This window comes from Podarcis cretensis (assembly GCF_951804945.1).
Source record: "Podarcis cretensis genome assembly, chromosome: 9".
NCBI lineage: Eukaryota > Metazoa > Chordata > Lepidosauria > Squamata > Lacertidae > Podarcis > Podarcis cretensis.
This window is the reverse complement of record NC_137178.1, coordinates 1,984,686-2,003,699: the sequence shown is the minus strand read 5'-3', so window position 1 is coordinate 2,003,699 and position 19,014 is coordinate 1,984,686. Positions and strand designations below refer to the sequence as shown.

General features: G+C 43.3%; 1 protein-coding gene across 5 annotated transcripts in view; it reads left to right on the top strand.

Moving 5' to 3' along the window:
* Positions 1-19,014, top strand: part of ZNF638 (zinc finger protein 638) — an 80,348-nt gene that overhangs the window by 55,599 nt on the left and 5,735 nt on the right. Inside the window, exons 9-24 of one of the 5 annotated variants that reach the window (XM_079990659.1) lie at positions 381-549; positions 589-802; positions 938-993; positions 1,598-1,978; positions 2,877-2,926; positions 3,798-3,929; positions 4,108-4,236; positions 5,669-5,710; positions 6,080-6,220; positions 6,517-6,642; positions 7,615-7,664; positions 13,143-14,499; positions 15,075-15,128; positions 16,413-17,553; positions 17,656-17,724; positions 18,576-18,848. In XM_079990659.1, the coding sequence (XP_079846785.1) occupies positions 381-549; positions 589-802; positions 938-993; positions 1,598-1,978; positions 2,877-2,926; positions 3,798-3,929; positions 4,108-4,236; positions 5,669-5,710; positions 6,080-6,220; positions 6,517-6,642; positions 7,615-7,664; positions 13,143-14,499; positions 15,075-15,128; positions 16,413-17,553; positions 17,656-17,724; positions 18,576-18,848 (4,384 nt within the window). Of the gene's footprint in view, positions 1-380; positions 803-937; positions 994-1,597; positions 1,979-2,876; positions 2,927-3,797; positions 3,930-4,107; positions 4,237-5,668; positions 5,711-6,079; positions 6,221-6,516; positions 6,643-7,614; positions 7,665-13,142; positions 14,500-15,074; positions 15,129-16,412; positions 17,554-17,655; positions 17,725-18,575; positions 18,849-19,014 lie in introns of all 5 variants that reach the window. The other 4 variants (XM_079990658.1, XM_079990660.1, XM_079990661.1 and 1 more) reach the window with 4 other exon arrangements.

Below are 19,014 nucleotides of genomic sequence, written 5' to 3'. Positions count from 1 at the left end.
GAAAAGGCCGTTAAGTTGAGTAATGAATGCCAGAGAATCAAAGTAGAGTGTGTTGTTAGCAATTGCATTGTGAGTAGTAGTAGTAGTAGTAGTTGTTCTCATCTAATACTGGGCACAAGGAAGCCAGTTTTCATTGGGACTACTCCACATGTGGAGGGAAGGTTTGACCTCTCTCCTTCTCCCTACCCCCCCCCCAGCAGTTATAACAGTGGTCCATTTATTTCTGCATCTGGTTTGCTGTTTATGCATACAGCTGTTAGGACAGCAATGTGACTTTCTGCTCAGTCATTGGGGAAAGGTGTTTCTGTAGCTTAAGGGTTTTTTGCACAGATTGTGCATGGGTATATTCATAAAAGAGAACATAGTGTTATCTTTTTCAGACCAAAGGAAATGAAAAGAAGCCATCACAGAGTATCAAGAAAACTCCCCCAGGTACACAGGTTGCTAAGCCTCCCCCAGACTCTCAGAATGCCAAGAAAGCTCCCCCAAGCCCAAAGAATGTCAAGAAAGTTCCTGCAAGCACGCAGAATGTCAAGAAAGCTTCCTCAGGCACACAGAATGTCAAGAATGTCAAGAAAGCTCCCTCAGGCACACAGAATGTCAAGAAAGCTTCTCAAGGCAACCAGAACGTCAAGAAAGCTTCTCTAAGCTCACAAAATGTCAAGAAAGCTCCCTCAACCTCGCATAACGTCAAGAAAGCCCCAGGTTCACAGGATGCCAAGAAGCCTTCCACAACCTCCCAGAACGTTAAGAAAGCTCCTTCAAGCTCACATAATGTCAAGAAGTCACATGCAAGTGCATCGTAAGTATGACGCTACTTAGTCTGGCCTATCACATTCTTTAAATCAGCTTTTTAATTGTTTTCTGTTCCAACTTGTGATTTATTTTAATGGGATTGTATCCAGCAATTAACCTACGATTTTGTTCCTTTTTTCAGGAAAGATCAAACTGCTGCAAAAACGTCCTCGGCAGCTGCGTCACTGGCCACTGCCTGTGAGTTCTGGTTGCTTTTCCTTCCTTTATGCTCCGTCTCCTGTAGTTTGGTGCATTGTGTGCTGAAAGTGGGTGAAAAAATTGAAGAAGACTCTTGCCTAGTCTTCCCATCGTTCAGCCTTACTGATATATGTGGATCCCTGTCAGATGAAAATGTGTTGAAGAATGTGGTAGCTGCATGGAGAAGGGGGTAATGATTTTCAGGGGTGGCAAGTTCAGCAAAATTAGGCCTTGAACAATTACATTTTTGGATCACCGAAGCCTATTCATTTTTAATAAATACTTTCCCACCAAAATATGTCAAACTGAAATCCTTCTTACTAATCTCTTGGGCTGTATTTTTGTTAACGGTGCAGAGGAGAGTTATCTTTTTAATATACTTCTCATTGGAAGTCCTGGGTTCTTTTCAAATATTTGTTCATTTTAATGATTCCTTTATTCTATAATTCTGTTACCAGAACTGAGTTCCTGTTTTGTGCATTTCTGAACCTTCTTAAGTTGTCTGAACATAGTCTCGGGGCCACAGTAGTTACTGTCTTTTTTAAGGTTAATAACTTAAACAGGAAGCCCCTTCTAACCAGATGAATGTTTTGTCTGATCACAGCAGATGATGACAAAAAATCTGGAGACTCTCGAAAGGCTGGAGAGACAAAAGTGGCTGGAAAACCAAAAAAGGCTGGAGATGTCAAAAAGACCACAGGAGCAAAGACAGGTGTGAAGCAAAAGAAGCCTGCAGACCCCAAGAAGCCTGAGGGGGTCCCGAAAACTGCAGGAAGCAAGGAGACAGCAGAACCCAAGACAGCTGTGAAGCCCAAGGCAAACGAGACTGGAGGGACAAAGGCTGCTGTGAAACAGAAGAAGCCTCACGGTGGTTCCAGGAAGCCTGAGGAAGCCACAAAAGCTGTAGAGAGTGAGAAGACGTCAGAACCCGAGGAAGCTCTAAAATCCAAAGCCAAAGAAACGAGCCCACCTGCAGAAGTGCCAGGTATCTTTGGAGACTCACTTCTGCCATCCTACTCAGAAGTCAGTCCTAATAATAATAATAATAATAATAATAATAATAATTTATTTATACCCCGCCCATCTGGCTGGGCTTCCCCAGCCACTCTGGGCGGCTTCCAACAAAACACTAAAATACAATAACCTATTAAACATTAAAAGCTTCCCTAAAGAGGGCTGCCTTCAGATGTCTTCTAAAAGTTTGGTAGTTATTTTTCTCTTTGACATCTGGTGGGAGGGCATTCCACAGGGTGGGCGCCACTACCGAGAAGGCCCTCTGCCTGGTTCCCTGTAACTTGGCTTCTTGCAGTGAGGGAACCGCCAGAAGGCCCTTGGCGCTGGACCTCAGTGTCCAGGCAGAACAAGTTCATTGGGTTTATTCCCAGAAAAGGGACTATAGCAGCCTTTCTCACCCTGTGGGTCCCCAGATGTTGTTGAACTATAACTCCCATCACCACTAGCTAGCAAGGGATTATGAGTTGCTGGAGGGGCAAATGCAGGCCTCAGCAGAGATCTGAACTGAGTGACTCTGATGGATGATAACGATGTGCTAATAAAGACTATAAAAAACGTCAAGAGGCTCCCAAGGTGATTGTTGTGAAGAGAGGAAGAAGATATTCGAGTTGTAGTCCAACAACATCTGGGAATCCACAGGTTGAGAACCACTGGACTATAGGATTGCAGCCTTAAAAGTGTTGCTTTCATTGAGGTAAATTTTTACCTGTTCCATATAAGACAGTAGTCTGGAACAAAAGGATTGGTTCAGTTTAAAATTGGGGTTTCCTTGTTCTGGGGTTTGGGCTTTCAACTCCCCAAATGAACTCTTCATCAGTGACAGCCACATTACTTTTTCATCATTTAACAAAATTATTTTTTAAATACAGATGTGACAGAAGCTGCAAAGAACATTGAAGCAAGTGAATCGGTCACAAAGGTGAGCCAAGATCCCGGTGGATGCAAGCAATTTTGTCCTCAAAATGCTTTGCAAACAAGGGAGAAACTATGGAAGAAAGATTTACAATTTACAGCATGCAGCACACTAAAGAGAATTTCATGAAAATGTTATATAGGTGGTATCTGACCCCCTAACCTAAGTAGGTTAGCAAAGATGTGTAAGTCAGAATCTGATATCTGTTGGAAATGTAAAGAGAAGGAAGGCACCTTTTTATCCTATGTGGTGGACATGCAAAATGGCTAAGGACTTTTAATAATAATAATAATAATAATAATAATAATAATAATAATTTTTATTTATACCCCGCCCTCCCCAGCCAAGGCCGGGCTCAGAGCTCAGATCATCTCATTTGAGAGATGATCTATAAAGAACTGAAAAACATGTTTAAAAGGTCCTTTGTAAAAAGACCAGAAGCTTTTCTTTTAGGAGTAATTTTAGATATACCAAGCAATCAGGAAAAAAACTGTTCATGTATGGAACAATAGCAGCCTGAATGGTATATGCTCAAAAATGGAAGGAGGGTTTAATAGCAGCAAAGGAGGAATGGCAGATGAAATTGATGGAATATGCAGAAATGGCTAAATTAACTAGTAGAATAAGAGATCAGGAAGATAGAGTTTTTAAAGAAGATTGGAAAAGATTTGTAGAATATTTGAAAACTATTGTAAACAGATTAAGATGTTAGCAGGATTAGAGTGATGAAACGGGGAAATAAAAGAATACGGATTGATTAGAATAGACAGCAGAAATTTGGGCTGGGTTTGGAAAAAAATAAGAAACAGCAGGATAATGTTATGTGAAAATTCGTCGATAATAATTCTAATTTTTTGTTTTTGTTTTGCTTTTCTAGGAAGCAGAAGAGATGTGTGTGGTTGTGATTTCTAACCTGCCTGCTTCAGGATTAACTCCAGATGAGATTTCTAATTTAACCAAGCCCTTTGGAAAACTGAAAGATGTGTTAATTTTATCTTCACATAAAAAGGTATTGAGAAGCCATTTTTCACTGGACATCCAAATAAAAAGCAGAAATGCTCCATAAAGCAGTATTTCCATGAACGTTCATGGAAAACCACATAATATTTCTGCATATTGTAACTTTGGAGGAGGCGATTATCTGGCTTCAGGTGGCTGATACAGATTTCTTCCTTCTTTTTCAAAAGGCATACCTAGAAATGAGTTGCAAAACTGCAGACTCCATGGTGCAATTTTATACTTGCTTTCCAATGTATGTGGAGCAGAACCAACTGAGCATTACTTTGGCACCTGAATTCAAAGACATAAAAGATGAGGTTGGTAACTAAAACATTAAGTTAGGGGGAGAATGCAGTGTGGTCTTGTGGTATTCTAAAGACGAACACGTTTATAATGCTATCTGTTTTATTTGTCTTTAAGGTGCCACAAGGCTCTTTGTTGCGTCAACCGTTTGGGGGGCGAAGTGGGGATGGAACAGGGTATTTGCCGGCTTTTTCAATGATGTTTCAAATATGGTCATCTGTCCTGGATGCTTTAGCTGAGATTCCTGCATTGCAGGGGTTGGACTCGATGACCCTTGGGTCCCTTCCAACTCTTAAGATTCTATGCTATGCAATTTCACTTAAACGCACGGTGCCTAGGAACGTAACCCCTGCGTAAATTCTGAGTTGCCTGTGCTACAACCATTTAATGCAGTCACATCTTTGATCGTCGGCAAATGGTCTGCTTGGAGCTGCTGTCCTCTGCTTCCTCACATTTGATTTAGTTGTGTTTCCCCCTTTTTTTAAGCAAATGTGTTGTAGGACCTGTTTCAAACCCTGCCCTCTGGCCTTTCTTTCTATAAACAACTTGCTTGATACCTAGACTGCAGAGGCAGCGGTGCCAATTAGGATGATCTGAGGTTCTGTGCTTGGTGTGTCTGGGCTGGTTTGCATGGCTCAGTGCTGTGTGCAGGAGCTGAGCCAAGTATCTGGGTCCACATGCTCTTCTACTCCCACTGCTACCCAGCTGGCAGAAGGACTTTGCTAGGGTTTCCGTTCTGTTTCATAGGATCCTGGCTCAGCATTACACATGAACCAGAGAGTCATGATTTAACTCAATCCCTGGTTGATTGAGCAAGCCAGCTTCATAACTCAAGGTGTGGAGATTTGTTTAGAATCTGGCCAGTTTTTGGTCTGAACTACATTCTCTGGTTTGTGCCCAATGCCAAGATGGGATTCTGTGAAAATGAAAGTATATGCTAGCGAAATCCTTCTTGCTCCTCTACGGAAGAGGGAGGGAGCATGTAAGCCTGAGAATTTGTTAGGCTTGTTTCAGCTCACCCACATAGTGCTAAACCATGGCTTACCATGATGTGCAAAGTATCTGTCTGCCTGTTTAATCCAGTAAATAATCATGAATTAACATCTTGGGCAATTCTCCCTGGAGTTGGAACACCAATTAAAGCAGTGCTGGAGAACAGCTATGAAAAACGAGTGTGTGTTCATGAGCCAGAGCTCCCTTCGTCAGGGGCATGGAGTGGTTTTCCTAGGAGATAGGTATATCTTCAGCATGGGAATGGGGTGGTGAAAGGGGATGGAGAATGTGTTTGCAAAGTGGAGCCAAGGCTGAATGCTCTAAGAGGGTTACTGTGCTGAACACAAATCAAAACGAGACCCAGTGAAAATGGCTGTGATTTATGTATAATCTGTAAATCCGCAGACACCTTTAGTTTTCTTAAATAAATATTTTTGATCCCTTTTTCTTTAGGAAGCTATATTTGTTTCTATGATTAAAGATGTCAACCCAAAGGTAAGTAGCAGAAGCATTACAAATTGTTATGTAGTGCTTTTCCCTATAATCATTTTGATCCCGATCATGCTGGTGGCAAGCCTCAGAGTGTCCCAAGTGAAGTGCAGGTGTGAGTAGCTGAAATACTGTTCTGTGGTCTCCACAGAATAGATGGCTTAAGGAAATGAATCCAAACCTCATGCTGCCAGAGAAGGCAGGAAACAGCCAGGCTCACTGGCCTAGCATACCTGGTGAAAGAAAAAGTCAAACTCCAAATAGAAACCATCTGCTCTGCAGTCACTGCTTAACGTGGGACTTTATGGTGAAGGGTGGGCAGGAAATGGGGTACTGTAAATAGATAAAATTGATGCCTGCGTTTTCTTTAACTAGGTGAACACAGAAAATATCCATTCACAGTTTGTGCATTTGGGCAACCTGCCAGATAAGGGATATTCAGAACTCGAAATACTTTGTGTTGGACTTCGATTTGGACGCGTAGATCACTACATGGTGATAGCAAATAAGAACAAGGTGGCTGTTCTTGTTTTGGAAACTTCTTTTTGTAAGCAGACCTGTTACTTGATGCACTCTCCCCAGAGCACCATGACACAGTTTACTATTGTGGCACAGGAACCCAGTGGCACAGGAAGGTTCTCACCCACCCCTCCCCAGCTGCCTTAAAGGACAGCAACAAACTCCTAGAAATAATGTCTTTCAGGGGGAAAAGCTCCATCTGGCTAATAAGTAATATTTACATGTGTATCCCTGTACTGACTGCACAAAGGGTATACTTGAATGTTAACGTTATGCATATCTTAACTTCTAAGGCCATTCTCCAGTTGGATAGTGCTGAGTCAGCTGCATCCATGTGCCGCTTCCTGAAAAGGTATCCATACAACCTTGGAGAATCACGGTTGACATTCTCACGCTCACCACAGATTGAACCGTTGCCGGTAAGTGAGCTTCCTTTCTTTAAACGCGTCTCAGTTTCCCAGCTTGTGTGCATCCGTGGTGGGTTCTGAAGACTCAGCCTGGATGTGGATGTTTGCTGTTAATGCTGCTGGGTTGTTCTTGCCCGCTGGCACGGAAGGTTTGAAAGCTACGCAGTGGTTGGGAAACTGGACAAGAGCTTGCTTGTCTCTCGCAAGGACACAGCAGGTGCAGGAAAACCCTGACTCTGCCCACTCACAACTAAGTCTAGTGCCACCCAATGGCTAAACTATGTAACAGTTGTGGGGAAGCTTGAGGCAGCCCAATGTGGTGGACCAGGCAGTTTTGGCCAAGCCAGACCCACCTGCCCTACCCATATAATGTCATTTATGACATGGTGTGTGGAGCAAGTAAAGACGAGGATGGGACAGATTTGGAGTTTGCTGGCGCTGCCAGCCAGCTGATTGGCAGCTCCTGACTCTTTGTAAGCACTGCCTTGCGAAGGAGGGCACCAACAATGGGTGTCTCCTGCAAAGCCCTGCGCTTTGCAAGAACTGACAATCAGCTGATGTTCAGTTACACTCCAACACTCCCTCTTTCCCTGTTGCTTTTGTAGACCCATCAAGTTGCCAACTAGGTATACGGTCCAGTCTTATTCCTTGACAGGGCTTAAAATTGGGCATTAGCATGGAGTCAGGTGTAATGGGCAAAGCTTATAGTTAAGGTTGATTCCTGGGAAGTAGAAATTGTGCAATTAAAAGAGCAGAGTCATGACATACAAGTTGCCCTGTTTCCCATTTTTTCACTCTCATTTTTTTTTTTTGTTGTTTTACGCAAAAGTATTTAGTTTTGGACAACTGCAGAAAAGAGCCAATTGTAGAGTCTCTTTTCCATTGCTCTTAAAATTCTATTGTGTATCTGTGGGCCGAAGTATTTCACACGGTTTCTTGTTAATTGCTTCAAGATGCTCAGAACTGGACATTGTTTTTCAACAGGCTGAAGTCACAAGAAAGGAGGAGAAGAAACAAGAACCAGGCAACGAAAGGTTTGTTTTTTAAATATTTAAATGAACTCTCTCTGTGTGTGTGTGTGTGTGTGTGTGTGAGAGAGAGAGAGAGAGAGAGAGAGAGAGAGTGAGTGTAAGTATGCATGCATGCATGCATGTGTGGCTTTTAAGATTTGTGATTGAATAAAGTAGACTGATTATCCACCTCACCTTTCCGTGGTAAGCCCAGTATTCTGATTTATTTAGGGTTGTCACTTCTTATGTGAAACAACTTGTTCTCTGTGTATCCCTCTGGCCTAACCCTCGTAGCTGCTGAAGTCAGCAAGCCTGCCTGGAATGTGTGCGTACAGTTCATTTCCATTAATATCCATGGAACTTTACCATTGACTTTAGTGGGGTGTGGACTGAACCATACACAGTATTTGCAATTCAGATGACTACAGAAAAATGACATTGGAATTAACCAGCTGCAGCAGTGCGTGGAATTCTGTGTGACAAGTCGGTGTTTTTGAATCAGTGCTTTCAAGCTCTTTCCAAGTATATAAAGATATTTTGCTGTGCAATTCATTTTTTCAAGGAGTCTACAGTTGACCCTGAAGCTGGTCTATCATGTCACGCTATTTAAGTGTAATAGAAAAGACCATTAGCAGTTTAAAGTATCTTAAGAACCATGTGCTAAATGCATAGTGCATCCTGCATCCTGTCAAGTGTTCACACAATATAAAATTATGGATGAGATACACAGAATTTTAATGACTGTATTTATAATTTATAATTTTAATGACTGTATTTATAATTAATTTGCATCAAAGAGAATAGGTTAAAGTAACGGGTTTTTTTCTGTAGGTGGAAAAAAAGAACATTTTTGTTTTCAAAATGACTTCTGCACCTCAAATTATCTTCCTAGATTCTTCTTAAAAGGGAGATGCATGCACAACTTTATAGCCTACAGATGTAGTTAAAATAATTGTACTCTGGCTAGCAAGTACATTTGAAAATGAACACCCGGGGTGTTTGTTACATCATAATGCTGATATGTATCCGATTTCACGTCTAATAATACTGTGTTTTTCCCCAAAGCTCTCATCTACACATGTGCAGCCTGCTTAGTTGTTGATGATATGCACCTGCAATGGAAGTATAACACACATTTCTAATGCGGTATACATACACTTGGCACATGCAGAACACCAGGCTCATTTGGTAACTCACTGTCTCCTTACTTGAGTGTAAACGCTGGGTCCTGAGATACTACATCTGAAGGAAGCATTTTAACATAACCGCTGTTGAGGAAGCCCATGTAACAGAGTGACTTTGCATGGGTCACACCTGAGTCAGCTTTATCTGCTGGCTTTTTGCGCAAAAAACCCCCAAAACAAACAAACCACGCCCTCTGTTCTCTGTTCCAAGGAAACCAGCAGCATGGCTAGTAGGCATAAAGCTTGTTCTTCACTGAATCGTTTGCACTCATGATGGAATATGGCAAGAAGAAAAATTTTTAAATTGTGGAGTACAGAAAGAAGGCAGATTTTTCTTTTTACTTGCTCCCCTGACCTTACTCTGTTGGGGAACAAATGGACGCCATATGTTTTTATGGTTGATCGGACGTAATAGATGAAATCTTGATTAATAAACCGTGTGTCACTTCTTCACAATGGCTATCACTTCATCTTCTGGATGAGTTGATGGACCTGCTTGTTCTGAATGTACTTTGATACCTCCTCCCATGATGGCATGTTTTCGGCAAACAGTTTTTCCCCAGAACCAGGTGGAGGTGGCTGAAGATGAACTGAGCTTCGGATGAAGAACAGCTGTGTGTGGCTCTTTTGCCTCACTCCCGTGTGGCGTGCTTTTTATGGGTTGTCCTTTCCATTAGCTTCCTCAAGGGTGCCAGACTGCAACAGCAAGTGGGGTTGTGTGTCTGCTGCTTCCTTGACTTGTTTAAATTATTGCACCCCGTTGATAGAATCTTGATGTCACAACTCTATCATTCCTGAAAGCTCCATCTCTTTGGCAGGATTTTATTCTTGGCTGTGAATTTTGCTTTTTTTTTATTTTATTATTATTATTATTATTTTGGTCTGTGCTTTTCTTGTCTGACAGAAGGTCCTGGAACTCTTAATCTCCCAAATGAATTGCTAAAGTTCACTTCCTGCACCTAAAAAACAAATTTTTAAGAACTGAATCATTGTGTGAGTAGCTTCTCTCCTTCAAGAAAGGCTCACTTTTGGTTGAGTAGCATGACCAACCTATCTGGGAATTTTCCTGTTTAGATTCACCTGAAAAGAGTCACATGTGCAAGCTGTGTTGTTGAAAGCCCAAAGAGAAGGGGATATATGTGTTAAGCCAATCTCGGTTGGATATCTCCACAATTTAGAAACATGTTCTTTGCAGTTTACCTCTGAATTCATGCAGCTGTCTATCCAAACCATACAGATGTGTATTACTCAGGAACTTTTTTGTTTCCCCCTGGAGTTCTGTAAATTCACTAATGCCATGAAGTTGAGCTGCGTCACATCACCAATCCCAGCTGGAAGGTCCCATCTATATTTGCCGAAAGTTGGAGGAACCATACTGTTTTTGCTTGGTTCGGTTCTGGATCCTGTTTGCTGTGCTTCATTATAGTGTGCCTTGCACTCCTTACTCTCCTAGTTTCATTTACTCAAATACGCATCAGCATCCCCTTTGCAAGTCACAAAATCCATGCCTTTTGTGCTTGACCATTTATTATTATTATTTATTCAATTTGTTTACCTCCTTATACCCGTAGAATCTCAGGCGATTAGCCGCATAAAATCGAAATATGAAAAAGGAGAAAATAATTAATAATAATAATAATAATAATAATAATAATAATAATACAACAAAGATAACCCAATAATCCAGCCTTCCACAACACAATCAGTCAGCCCAAGGCATGGTTGAAGAGGAACGTTTTCGCCTGGCACCTAAAGGTGTATAATAAAGGTGCCAGCCAAACCTCCCTGGGGAGAACATTCCACAAATGGGAAGCCACCGCAGAAATGGCCCTGTTCTCTTGTTGCCACCCTCCGGACCTCTCAAGGAGGAGGCATAAGAAGAAGGGCCTCAGAAGATGATCTCAGGGTCCAGGTAGGTTCCTGAGATCTTCTCAAATTTAGTGATCTCAAATTTTTATTTCTGTTACTTAGCAAAATTTATATACTATTGATTGGTGTAAAACCTCAAAGTGGTTTGCAAGAAATATTAAAATTATCAATGAGAACATTATTTTTGCATATATTTTACTGCTTTGTAGTCCTGTTTTTTGAGGTTTGATGTTTCCTTTTGGAATTGCTCCTGCTTCGGCAAGACACTTTCCCCCCCTTTAATCGATTGTGATAGTGGCAGTTCTTCTCCCATCAATTGCCTGCACAGTTTACACGCCTCCCCTTTTCATTTGGTTCTGCAGAATACAGCACACTAAACCCTGCCAGTTGTGCTTTGTGTAGGGGGAGGTTGTTATGGAGCTTTTATTTTGCCCTCTTTCTGAGGGCGCCTGACTCACTTCACATAACATATAGAGCACCCAGTTTGGTGTGTGATCATCTTTCAGTTGTAATATGTGATATCTTAGCATCCTTTCCTAGGTCATCAAAGCAGAATTGCCATTACCCCAGCTTTGAAATCATTCACCTCCAGGTGGAGATTATTCTAGAGATACACTAGAATGGGCTTTCAGGAGGCACCAGTTTGGCTGTTGCTGGAAGCTCAATGGACCAAATAGAGCCTTGATCTGATTGCAGCAGGACCGTTTTTACATTCCTTTTTTTTTTTTTTAATAATTTTTATTAACTGGCCAATCACATCAAATTAAATCACATCATATAAATTCCGAATTACAAAGCCAAATTTTTAAATTTTGTTGGGGGAACCCATACTTCAAGATCCAAAGGGGAATTCAGATCATCTTCTTATTACTGCGTTAATGTCCAAATCAGTCCCAATCAGTCCAAACAAAGTTCATAATTCTATCCAGTCTTATCTTGGTGTTGCCACATCATATCTTGTTCATATAATTTCTCTTTTTCCTTTACGATCTCTTCTGTTAGTCTCCTTAAGCCGATAGCAAGTGTAATAATCCTGTGTGGATTTTCCGTTCCTCCACTAAGTCCAGATGGTTTCCATATATCTCCTTCGTAGATAACATCACTTTATCCATCGTAAATTTTGGCATTTGTCGCTCTTAAGTCCCACCGAGGAGTTGATTCACGATATGTAAACAACTCTATTTCTCTCTTTCTCCTCCCAGACCCAAGAGCTCCCACAATGCCTCACAAAATGGTGAACGGCATTTTTTCCTGACTGCGTCACTCCAAAACTCTTAGCTTTCCAGCTTCATCTTGAAACATTGCTTTGGATCGAAAGTTTATCTCCACACAGCCTTAAATCCACAGCTTAAGTCCTTAATTTCTGACTCATTAGGGGAGGGGGATTCTTGTTAAATCACATAAAAAGGTAGAGGCAGGTTTTTCCCCCCCTCCCCCCTCAGTCATTACCATATCTTGACGTTCTTCTCGTATTTTATTGTTGTCTTGTTATCAGAGATCTCTTCTGTCAGCAGTATTTACTCCCCTTTTTCCTTGATGTATGTGCAATTAAACATGTCCAAATTATTTCTTTTAAAGATCATTGCAACCAGCGGCGCGAATCGGGGACGGCATCGAGGAGTGCCGAAAATCCCACAGGAGGGCTTTGTGCCTAGTGCCCCCACCCCCACAAATTCGGGGGTGGTATAGGGCACAGCAGGCAAGGGCCGTCCCCCCCATAATCCTGGGGGGGTTAAGGAGGCTAATTACCCCCATCATAGCCTCCAAATTACCTCGTGTGGGTCGGAGAGATGTTATTGTCAGCCATCTTCCGATGCGCCACCTAGTGGCCCCCCCGTTTTTACATTCCTAATAATTATGTACTTGTAAGTGGAAGTTTTCTGGAATACTGTACATTATCGCCTTGAATTTGGTTATTTTGGAATCTATCAGAAAGCTGAAAATGGACTAAAGGCTCAGCGAGTGTGTATGTGTGGACATTTCCACTCTTGTCTGTCTCATTTCAGTTCTCTAGGTAACACCCCATTTAGCACCCATATTTCTGGAGCGGAACTGCAGGAAGGTGGATAAAAGATCAGGAGGGTTTCCTATTCTAACTTTAAATTGGTTTATATCCACAGCCAGAGCTATGCGTCCCTGTGTTCTGTCTGTCTTTCTCCCTACCTAAACTTAAACCTTGACCTGTCAGCTCCAAGGTACACAGAGCACACATGCATACTGACTAGTACCATTAGAGAAATGCTAAGATGCCTGCCATGCTGAAGCAACTTAAGAGAGAGGTAAACCAGAATTTGGCTCATTGTGAAAACCAGTTTGGTTGTTAGGCCAGATTTCCTAATGCTAAGCTCTGTTGCATCAGGAAATCCCAACCGTTGGCGTCGAGGGGTTATTGATTACTGTGGAGTTCTCAACATAGCTTGATTTCTTCTGTCTTTTTAAATATATTTAGCCCTGACTTGAACACATTTCCCGAAGGATCAGGAGTGGTGCACCCAGCTGCTGTTCCTTCACCAAAGCCTCCTGAGGCCAAGGAAGAACCAAGTTCTGATCAGAAGCCTAGGATTCCAGAAGAGAAGACTGAAGAAGACTCAAGACCCGTTGAGAAAGTGGTATGTGAAGTGGCATCAGAACCATCAAAGACAGAAGGATCAGAAGAGGATTCTGGAATTGGAGCAACAACCACACCTACTACGCCAGTTGATTTAGGATCATCTGAAGTAAAATCCGAAGGAGTTCTTCTTACTTTGCCATCCAATTTGGAGAAGGAAGAAAAAATTACAGACACCTCTAATGGTGAATTTCTGGAAAATGCACCTGCAGCTGCTGGAGAAAACAAAAGTGAAGAATTAGCCACTCCTGTTGGTAAATCACCGGAAGAATTATCCAGCACGACTGAAGCGGAGAGCATAGGAGTAGACTCTGTCACGACCGTGGAAGGAGAAGACACAGTTGCTGCCACCTCTGAGACATTTCCAGTGGACTCTGCAGAAGTTGCCGTGGAGGAAGTGTCAAGTGGCAATGTACAGTCAGATAACAAGCCAGTAACCCAAGAGGCAGATAGTACTGAAGCATTACTTAATACATCAGAAATACCTACATATCAGGTGATTGGGGGGGTGATAGACAAGGAATCTGAAATCCCCTGTTCCGCAGCTGAAGCTAATACAGTGGTGGAATCTGAAGCAGCAGTGCTGGAAGCTGTGGAAGTCACAGAGGAGAAACCTGAACATGTAGTCAAGACGGAGACAACTTTAGAGAAGCAACCTGAAAGGCTGGTATCAAATGATGGACCAACCAAGGAGGAGAAACCTGAAAAGATTACAGACGACAAGAGTCCTGAACAAATTCTACCCAAGGCACAGCCCAGTAAAGGACCGGGACAAGCGGTTGAATCCATCAGTCTTGCATCAGAATCAGCATCCAGTGCGGAGACTACTTCTGTTAGTGAAAGTATGCTAAAGGCTCCAATGTCTGTCCCAAATGTATCCAAGACAAAAGCTCCGACTCTGAGAAAAGGGGGGCAGAAGCCTCCTGCGAAGCTGGCAACCAGGAGCCGCACAGTCACTGAAAAGAAAATGGTGTCAAAAGAAGCGAGTCAGCAAAGACCTCCGAGCGGCAGGTCAAACGTGACAGATGGCGGCAAGTCTAAGTCCAACGTACGTTCTCTTGTTGTTAAGTTAGGCATTGGGAAGAGTTCGTCGCTGCCAGACAAGGACTCCCCAGTGGAAACTAAGGGTAGCTCAAAGCAGACCCCGGAGCGGGAGAGTAGATCATCCAGTGTGAAGCGAGACAGCGGCAGCAATAAGGTGAGAAGGGCTAAAGTGCTGACTCCTTGTGACTGGCTGGTAACTAACGTTGACGCTTCTTCCAGATCCTGAACCAGTGCAGTGGTAGCCTGGGCCCAGTTCCCTTCCCTTTCCTCTAAGCGGTTGCATTAAACGGGGCAAACAGGCAGGCGGGGGTCCTGCCGTCTAGATTCACGGCACACACAGCTTGAAAGCGGTTCACTCGGAAGCACTCGGTGGACGGGAACAACTTCTGGGTAAACCTGAGGGTAGAGCACCAGCTCTTCACGGTGCAGTTCTGAATGGGCGGCAAGTATTGTCCATCCTTTCCCTTGCTGTCGCTGTCTCCTCTGTCGTGAGGTGAGGCTTTCTGTGTCGAATCCTGACGGTTTTGCACATGCTGGCTGCTGAGAAGGGACCACTTATTCACGAGGTGGTTGGTGCGCTCAATACCCGGATCTTAAAAATGATTGGCATGGTCTTAACTTTCTTAGTGTGTAATGAATTTCATCCACGTTTAAAGGGGGAAGTCGTGTATCGGTGAGCTTGCAATTCTGTTGTTTTGATTCTTGTTCCCCTTTCTAAATATTCTTCAGGTGTCTGCTGGGAGAACTACTAGAAGTTCTAAAAGCTGCACAAAACCAAAAGAGGTAAGGAAAGAAACAAAGCGAGTGACAGCATTAGAATTACAATCATTTCAAGAAGCACCTGAAATAAGGTCTCTGCAGTGAGTTTTTGAAGGGGTATTTTTTCTTACCACTTTCCTGTCGACTAAAAAATTATTATAATTCTCATGGTCATATAATACCACAACCGGAGAAAGCTGCTATGGCTCAGAACTTAAGACTCTAGATTTCCTTAAGAAAGATGGGCACTGTATTATTATTATTATTATTATTATTTATTAGGAAACAAGGTGAGGGTCATTTTTCTGACCTATTCTGACCTTTTGTTTGAACAACTGATGGAACTGAACACGGTTCCACTTAAATTTTGGATTTGGATTACATGGGTTGTGTTTCCTGCGCTGGAGCAGGGGGCGAAAACCAGCCTATGCCGTTGGTGTAATTCGAGAGATGAGAGAGGGAAAGTGTGAGGTGGGGGAGGTTCTGAGTTTTTTCTACAAACACGGCAATTGCTTCATAGCAGTAACAATAATATCCCAGTTTTTTCTTTTCCTTTTTTTAAAAAAAGGTTACCACATTTCTTCTTCTTCAAAGTTTGGGTTCCTAGGAACTTTGGTGGGTAAAGGGTAAAAAGTTGCTGCATTTAAATTATAGAATTCCCTTCCACAAGATGTAATGGCGGTCACCAGCTTGGAGGACCATCCAAGCAGATGAGACACATTCACAGAGGAAAAGACACTCATCTACGGTTGCTCACGGCAACTATGTTCCACCTCTCCTGTCAGGCAAAAGGCCTCTCAATACCAGTTGCAGGGAGGGTGTAGTTGTTGCACACATGTCTTGCTTGTGAAGCTTCCCCATGGTGCCTGGTTGGCTGCTGTGGGAACAGGAATCTGGACTGGAGGGGCCTTTGCCTTGATCTAGGGTTTGGTTTGGTTTTTGGTTTGGTTTGGTTTGGTTTGTTTGTTTGTTTATAAAATTTGTATGCATCCCTTCATCCATAGATCTCAGGGCGGTTCACAACAAAATTGCAATATATAAACCGCAAAATACCTGGTCTATGTTCTTTAGTCATGCTAAGCTCAAAAGCCTTTACTTACACCCCCATTTTAGGGCAAAGCCCCTCCAGATAGCAGCTTCTATAAACAGTGGTTAAAGACACAAATCCTGTGTTTGTATGGCCATGGTAAATTTCTGTTTCTATGTTCACCTCTTTGGTTTTGAACTGCCCTTGCTGGGCATCATTGTCACCATACCTCTGCTGATTTCTCTTGCTCTCTAAAGCTGAGCTTTGTTTTTCTTTTGTAGGAAGAAGAGCTTTCTCCATTTAACTTGGATGAGTTTGTGACCATGGATGAAGTTCTAGAGGAAGTGGACTCTCCCACTCAGCCCAGGAGAAACCCCGTACGGGGCAAAAGGAAGGATCACACCAAGAAAAGCCTTCCTTCTGAGCCGAGTTCCAAGAAAAGGAAGGGCAAGAGCTCTGCGCACGTTGATGAGAATGAGCTTTCCTTTGTTACTCTGGATGAGATTGGAGAAGATGAAGGTGGAATGTTGCAGGCTGAGCTTCTGAACTTGGAAGCCGTGCCAGATTCCCAGACTTTGGTCACGGTGGATGAAGTGAACGATGAGGAGGAGTTGATTGATGAAGTGATCAAAGATCCACAGTCACTTGTTACTTTAGATGAGATATCAGAGCAAGAAGACCCTAAGGATGCGTTCGCTTTAGGGGATAATGAGTCGGACCTTAAAGCAGAGCCCTTAGTCACCGTGGATGAAATTGGAGAAGTGGAAGAGATGCCGCTAAGTGAGCTGTCACATTTCAAGGTTGACGACGCCATAAAATCCAGGGAGGGTGAGAAGCAGGTTGTTGAGGATCCTGGAGAGGATCCTGGAGATTTCCTTTCTTCTCAGATCCCAGAAGATCCCAGCACTCTAGTTACCGTGGATGAGATCCACGAGGACATCGATGATCAGCATCTGGTGACTTTGGATGAAGTGGCGGAAGATGACGAAGACTTCCTGGCGGACTTCAATTGCTTGAAAGAAGATCTTAACTTTGTTACTGTAGACGAGGTTGGAAGCGAGGATGAGGAAGAACGGAAAAGTGACTCTCCTCCCCCCGCAGAAGTGAAAGAGTCAGTTGCTGAAAGTATATCGGGAGGAGAGGTTGTCATGGCAGTAGCTGAACCAGAAGAGGATGTGGCCAAGCCAGAAGAAGCTGAAACTCCAGGTGAATCTCTGGCCAAGAAGAGAGAGCAGGCCTCAAAGGAACAACTTGAAGGAACTGAGGCTCAGGCAGAGGAGCCTGAAGAGGAGACCTGCATTTCTGTGGCCGCCACAGTTGACAGGCCAGCTGCCTTAATAGACACAGAAAAGGATGAAGGAAGAGATGAAGAAAGAAGCCGGACGCCTGAAGCTGACACAGGGTGTGAGCAGCCAGTGGCAGGTAGGAATGGAGTTATGTCTTAACAGGGCTCAACCCCATGGAAGAGGTGAAAGCCACCTGAGCAAAAGTGTCAGAATTATATATGCAACCTTCTACTTGCAGAACCAATATTGAACCAAGCAGAAATGCCAGATAGCGAGAGCAGTATGAGGGAGGACCAGCAACCACCTGGTGAGATTTATTTACTTGAGTCTTGCATGTCTCTCCTGCTTTTCCTTCCAGGAGCTCAAGAGGGCAGGCAAGTTGCTTCTCTCCCCATTTTGACCCTGTGAGGTAGCTTCAGGCTGAGAGACTTGACTGGCCCAAGCTCCCCTAAAGAGCTTCATGGGGATTTGAACCCTCCTCTAGCTCAGAGTCCGACACACTGGCCACACTGGAGGCTCATGCAAAGACGAGTTCCTGCGTGATGTACCTCGCAGTTAGGCGTCTTGCAAGAAAGGAACTCTGTTGTTTCTCTTTCCACTGATCTGAGCTCATGCAAACTCCTTTAAGAGTCTCTAGGTGCCACTGAACATAGGCTCTCCTGAGAGAGATGGCCTATTAGAAACATATTACCAAGAGGTCCACACTAGGCAGATTTGGAGTTCCAGGCAGGACCCATGAAATTCCTTGCAGCTTGGGCCCTGCATGCCTTAGTCTCTATGTCCCATTTATAGTCCCTGAAGTTGCCTTGTACACTCATAGTGTGACAAAGGTTTTAGGCATGTTAGTGCTGGGATGGGGGACATCCAGCCTGCGGGCCCACAAGGCTTTTGTCCGGAAACGTACTTTGCATGATTCTCTTGTACGATTCTCTGAATGGGTTTGGTTGTCTGGATGCAGAATTTTGAGAAATGTTTGTTAAAACGAAAAGAAGGGAAGCCTGCATTTTGAAGATCACAGCTTTGCATGAATGAAGCTCTTAAACTGCTTATGTTTGGCAATGATCATTAGTCCTTACCAATAATGCAACTCAAACTGTTGTTAGTTCCTCAAGATCTGAGGAAGAGTAACTGAGCTGTCTGACATTTATGCTGAACTAGAGCCGGATAGTCTTGGAGAGGGTGCTGTTGGTAGAGAAGCTGATACGGAAGTTGAAGAAAGCTCTGCGTCCGCTGCCAGTGAGGAGAAAGCAGGAGAAAATGTGCAGATGCCTTCCTCAGGCGTGAGTGTTTCTATGGCGGAGAGTCAGGCCACGGCCACAGCAGAACCGGACACAAAATCTGAACCTCAAGACCAGGTTCCCAGTGCAGATTTAAAGGAGGAGAGCTGCAGTGAGGTGACGTCTTCACAACCGTCTGAGAAGCCTGAAAAAGGTAGGAGCCAGAAAGCAGTTTTTGTAGTTTTTATGTTCTTGGTTTGAGTTAGGTGAAAGCTGACAGAACAGCCCAACAGATGCTTGCAGTTGTTTCTATCAGGTAGTCTCTCCAAACCGTTCAGCACCTCAGGCATGGTGCATCTGTGTGGCTAAGAGACGGAGCT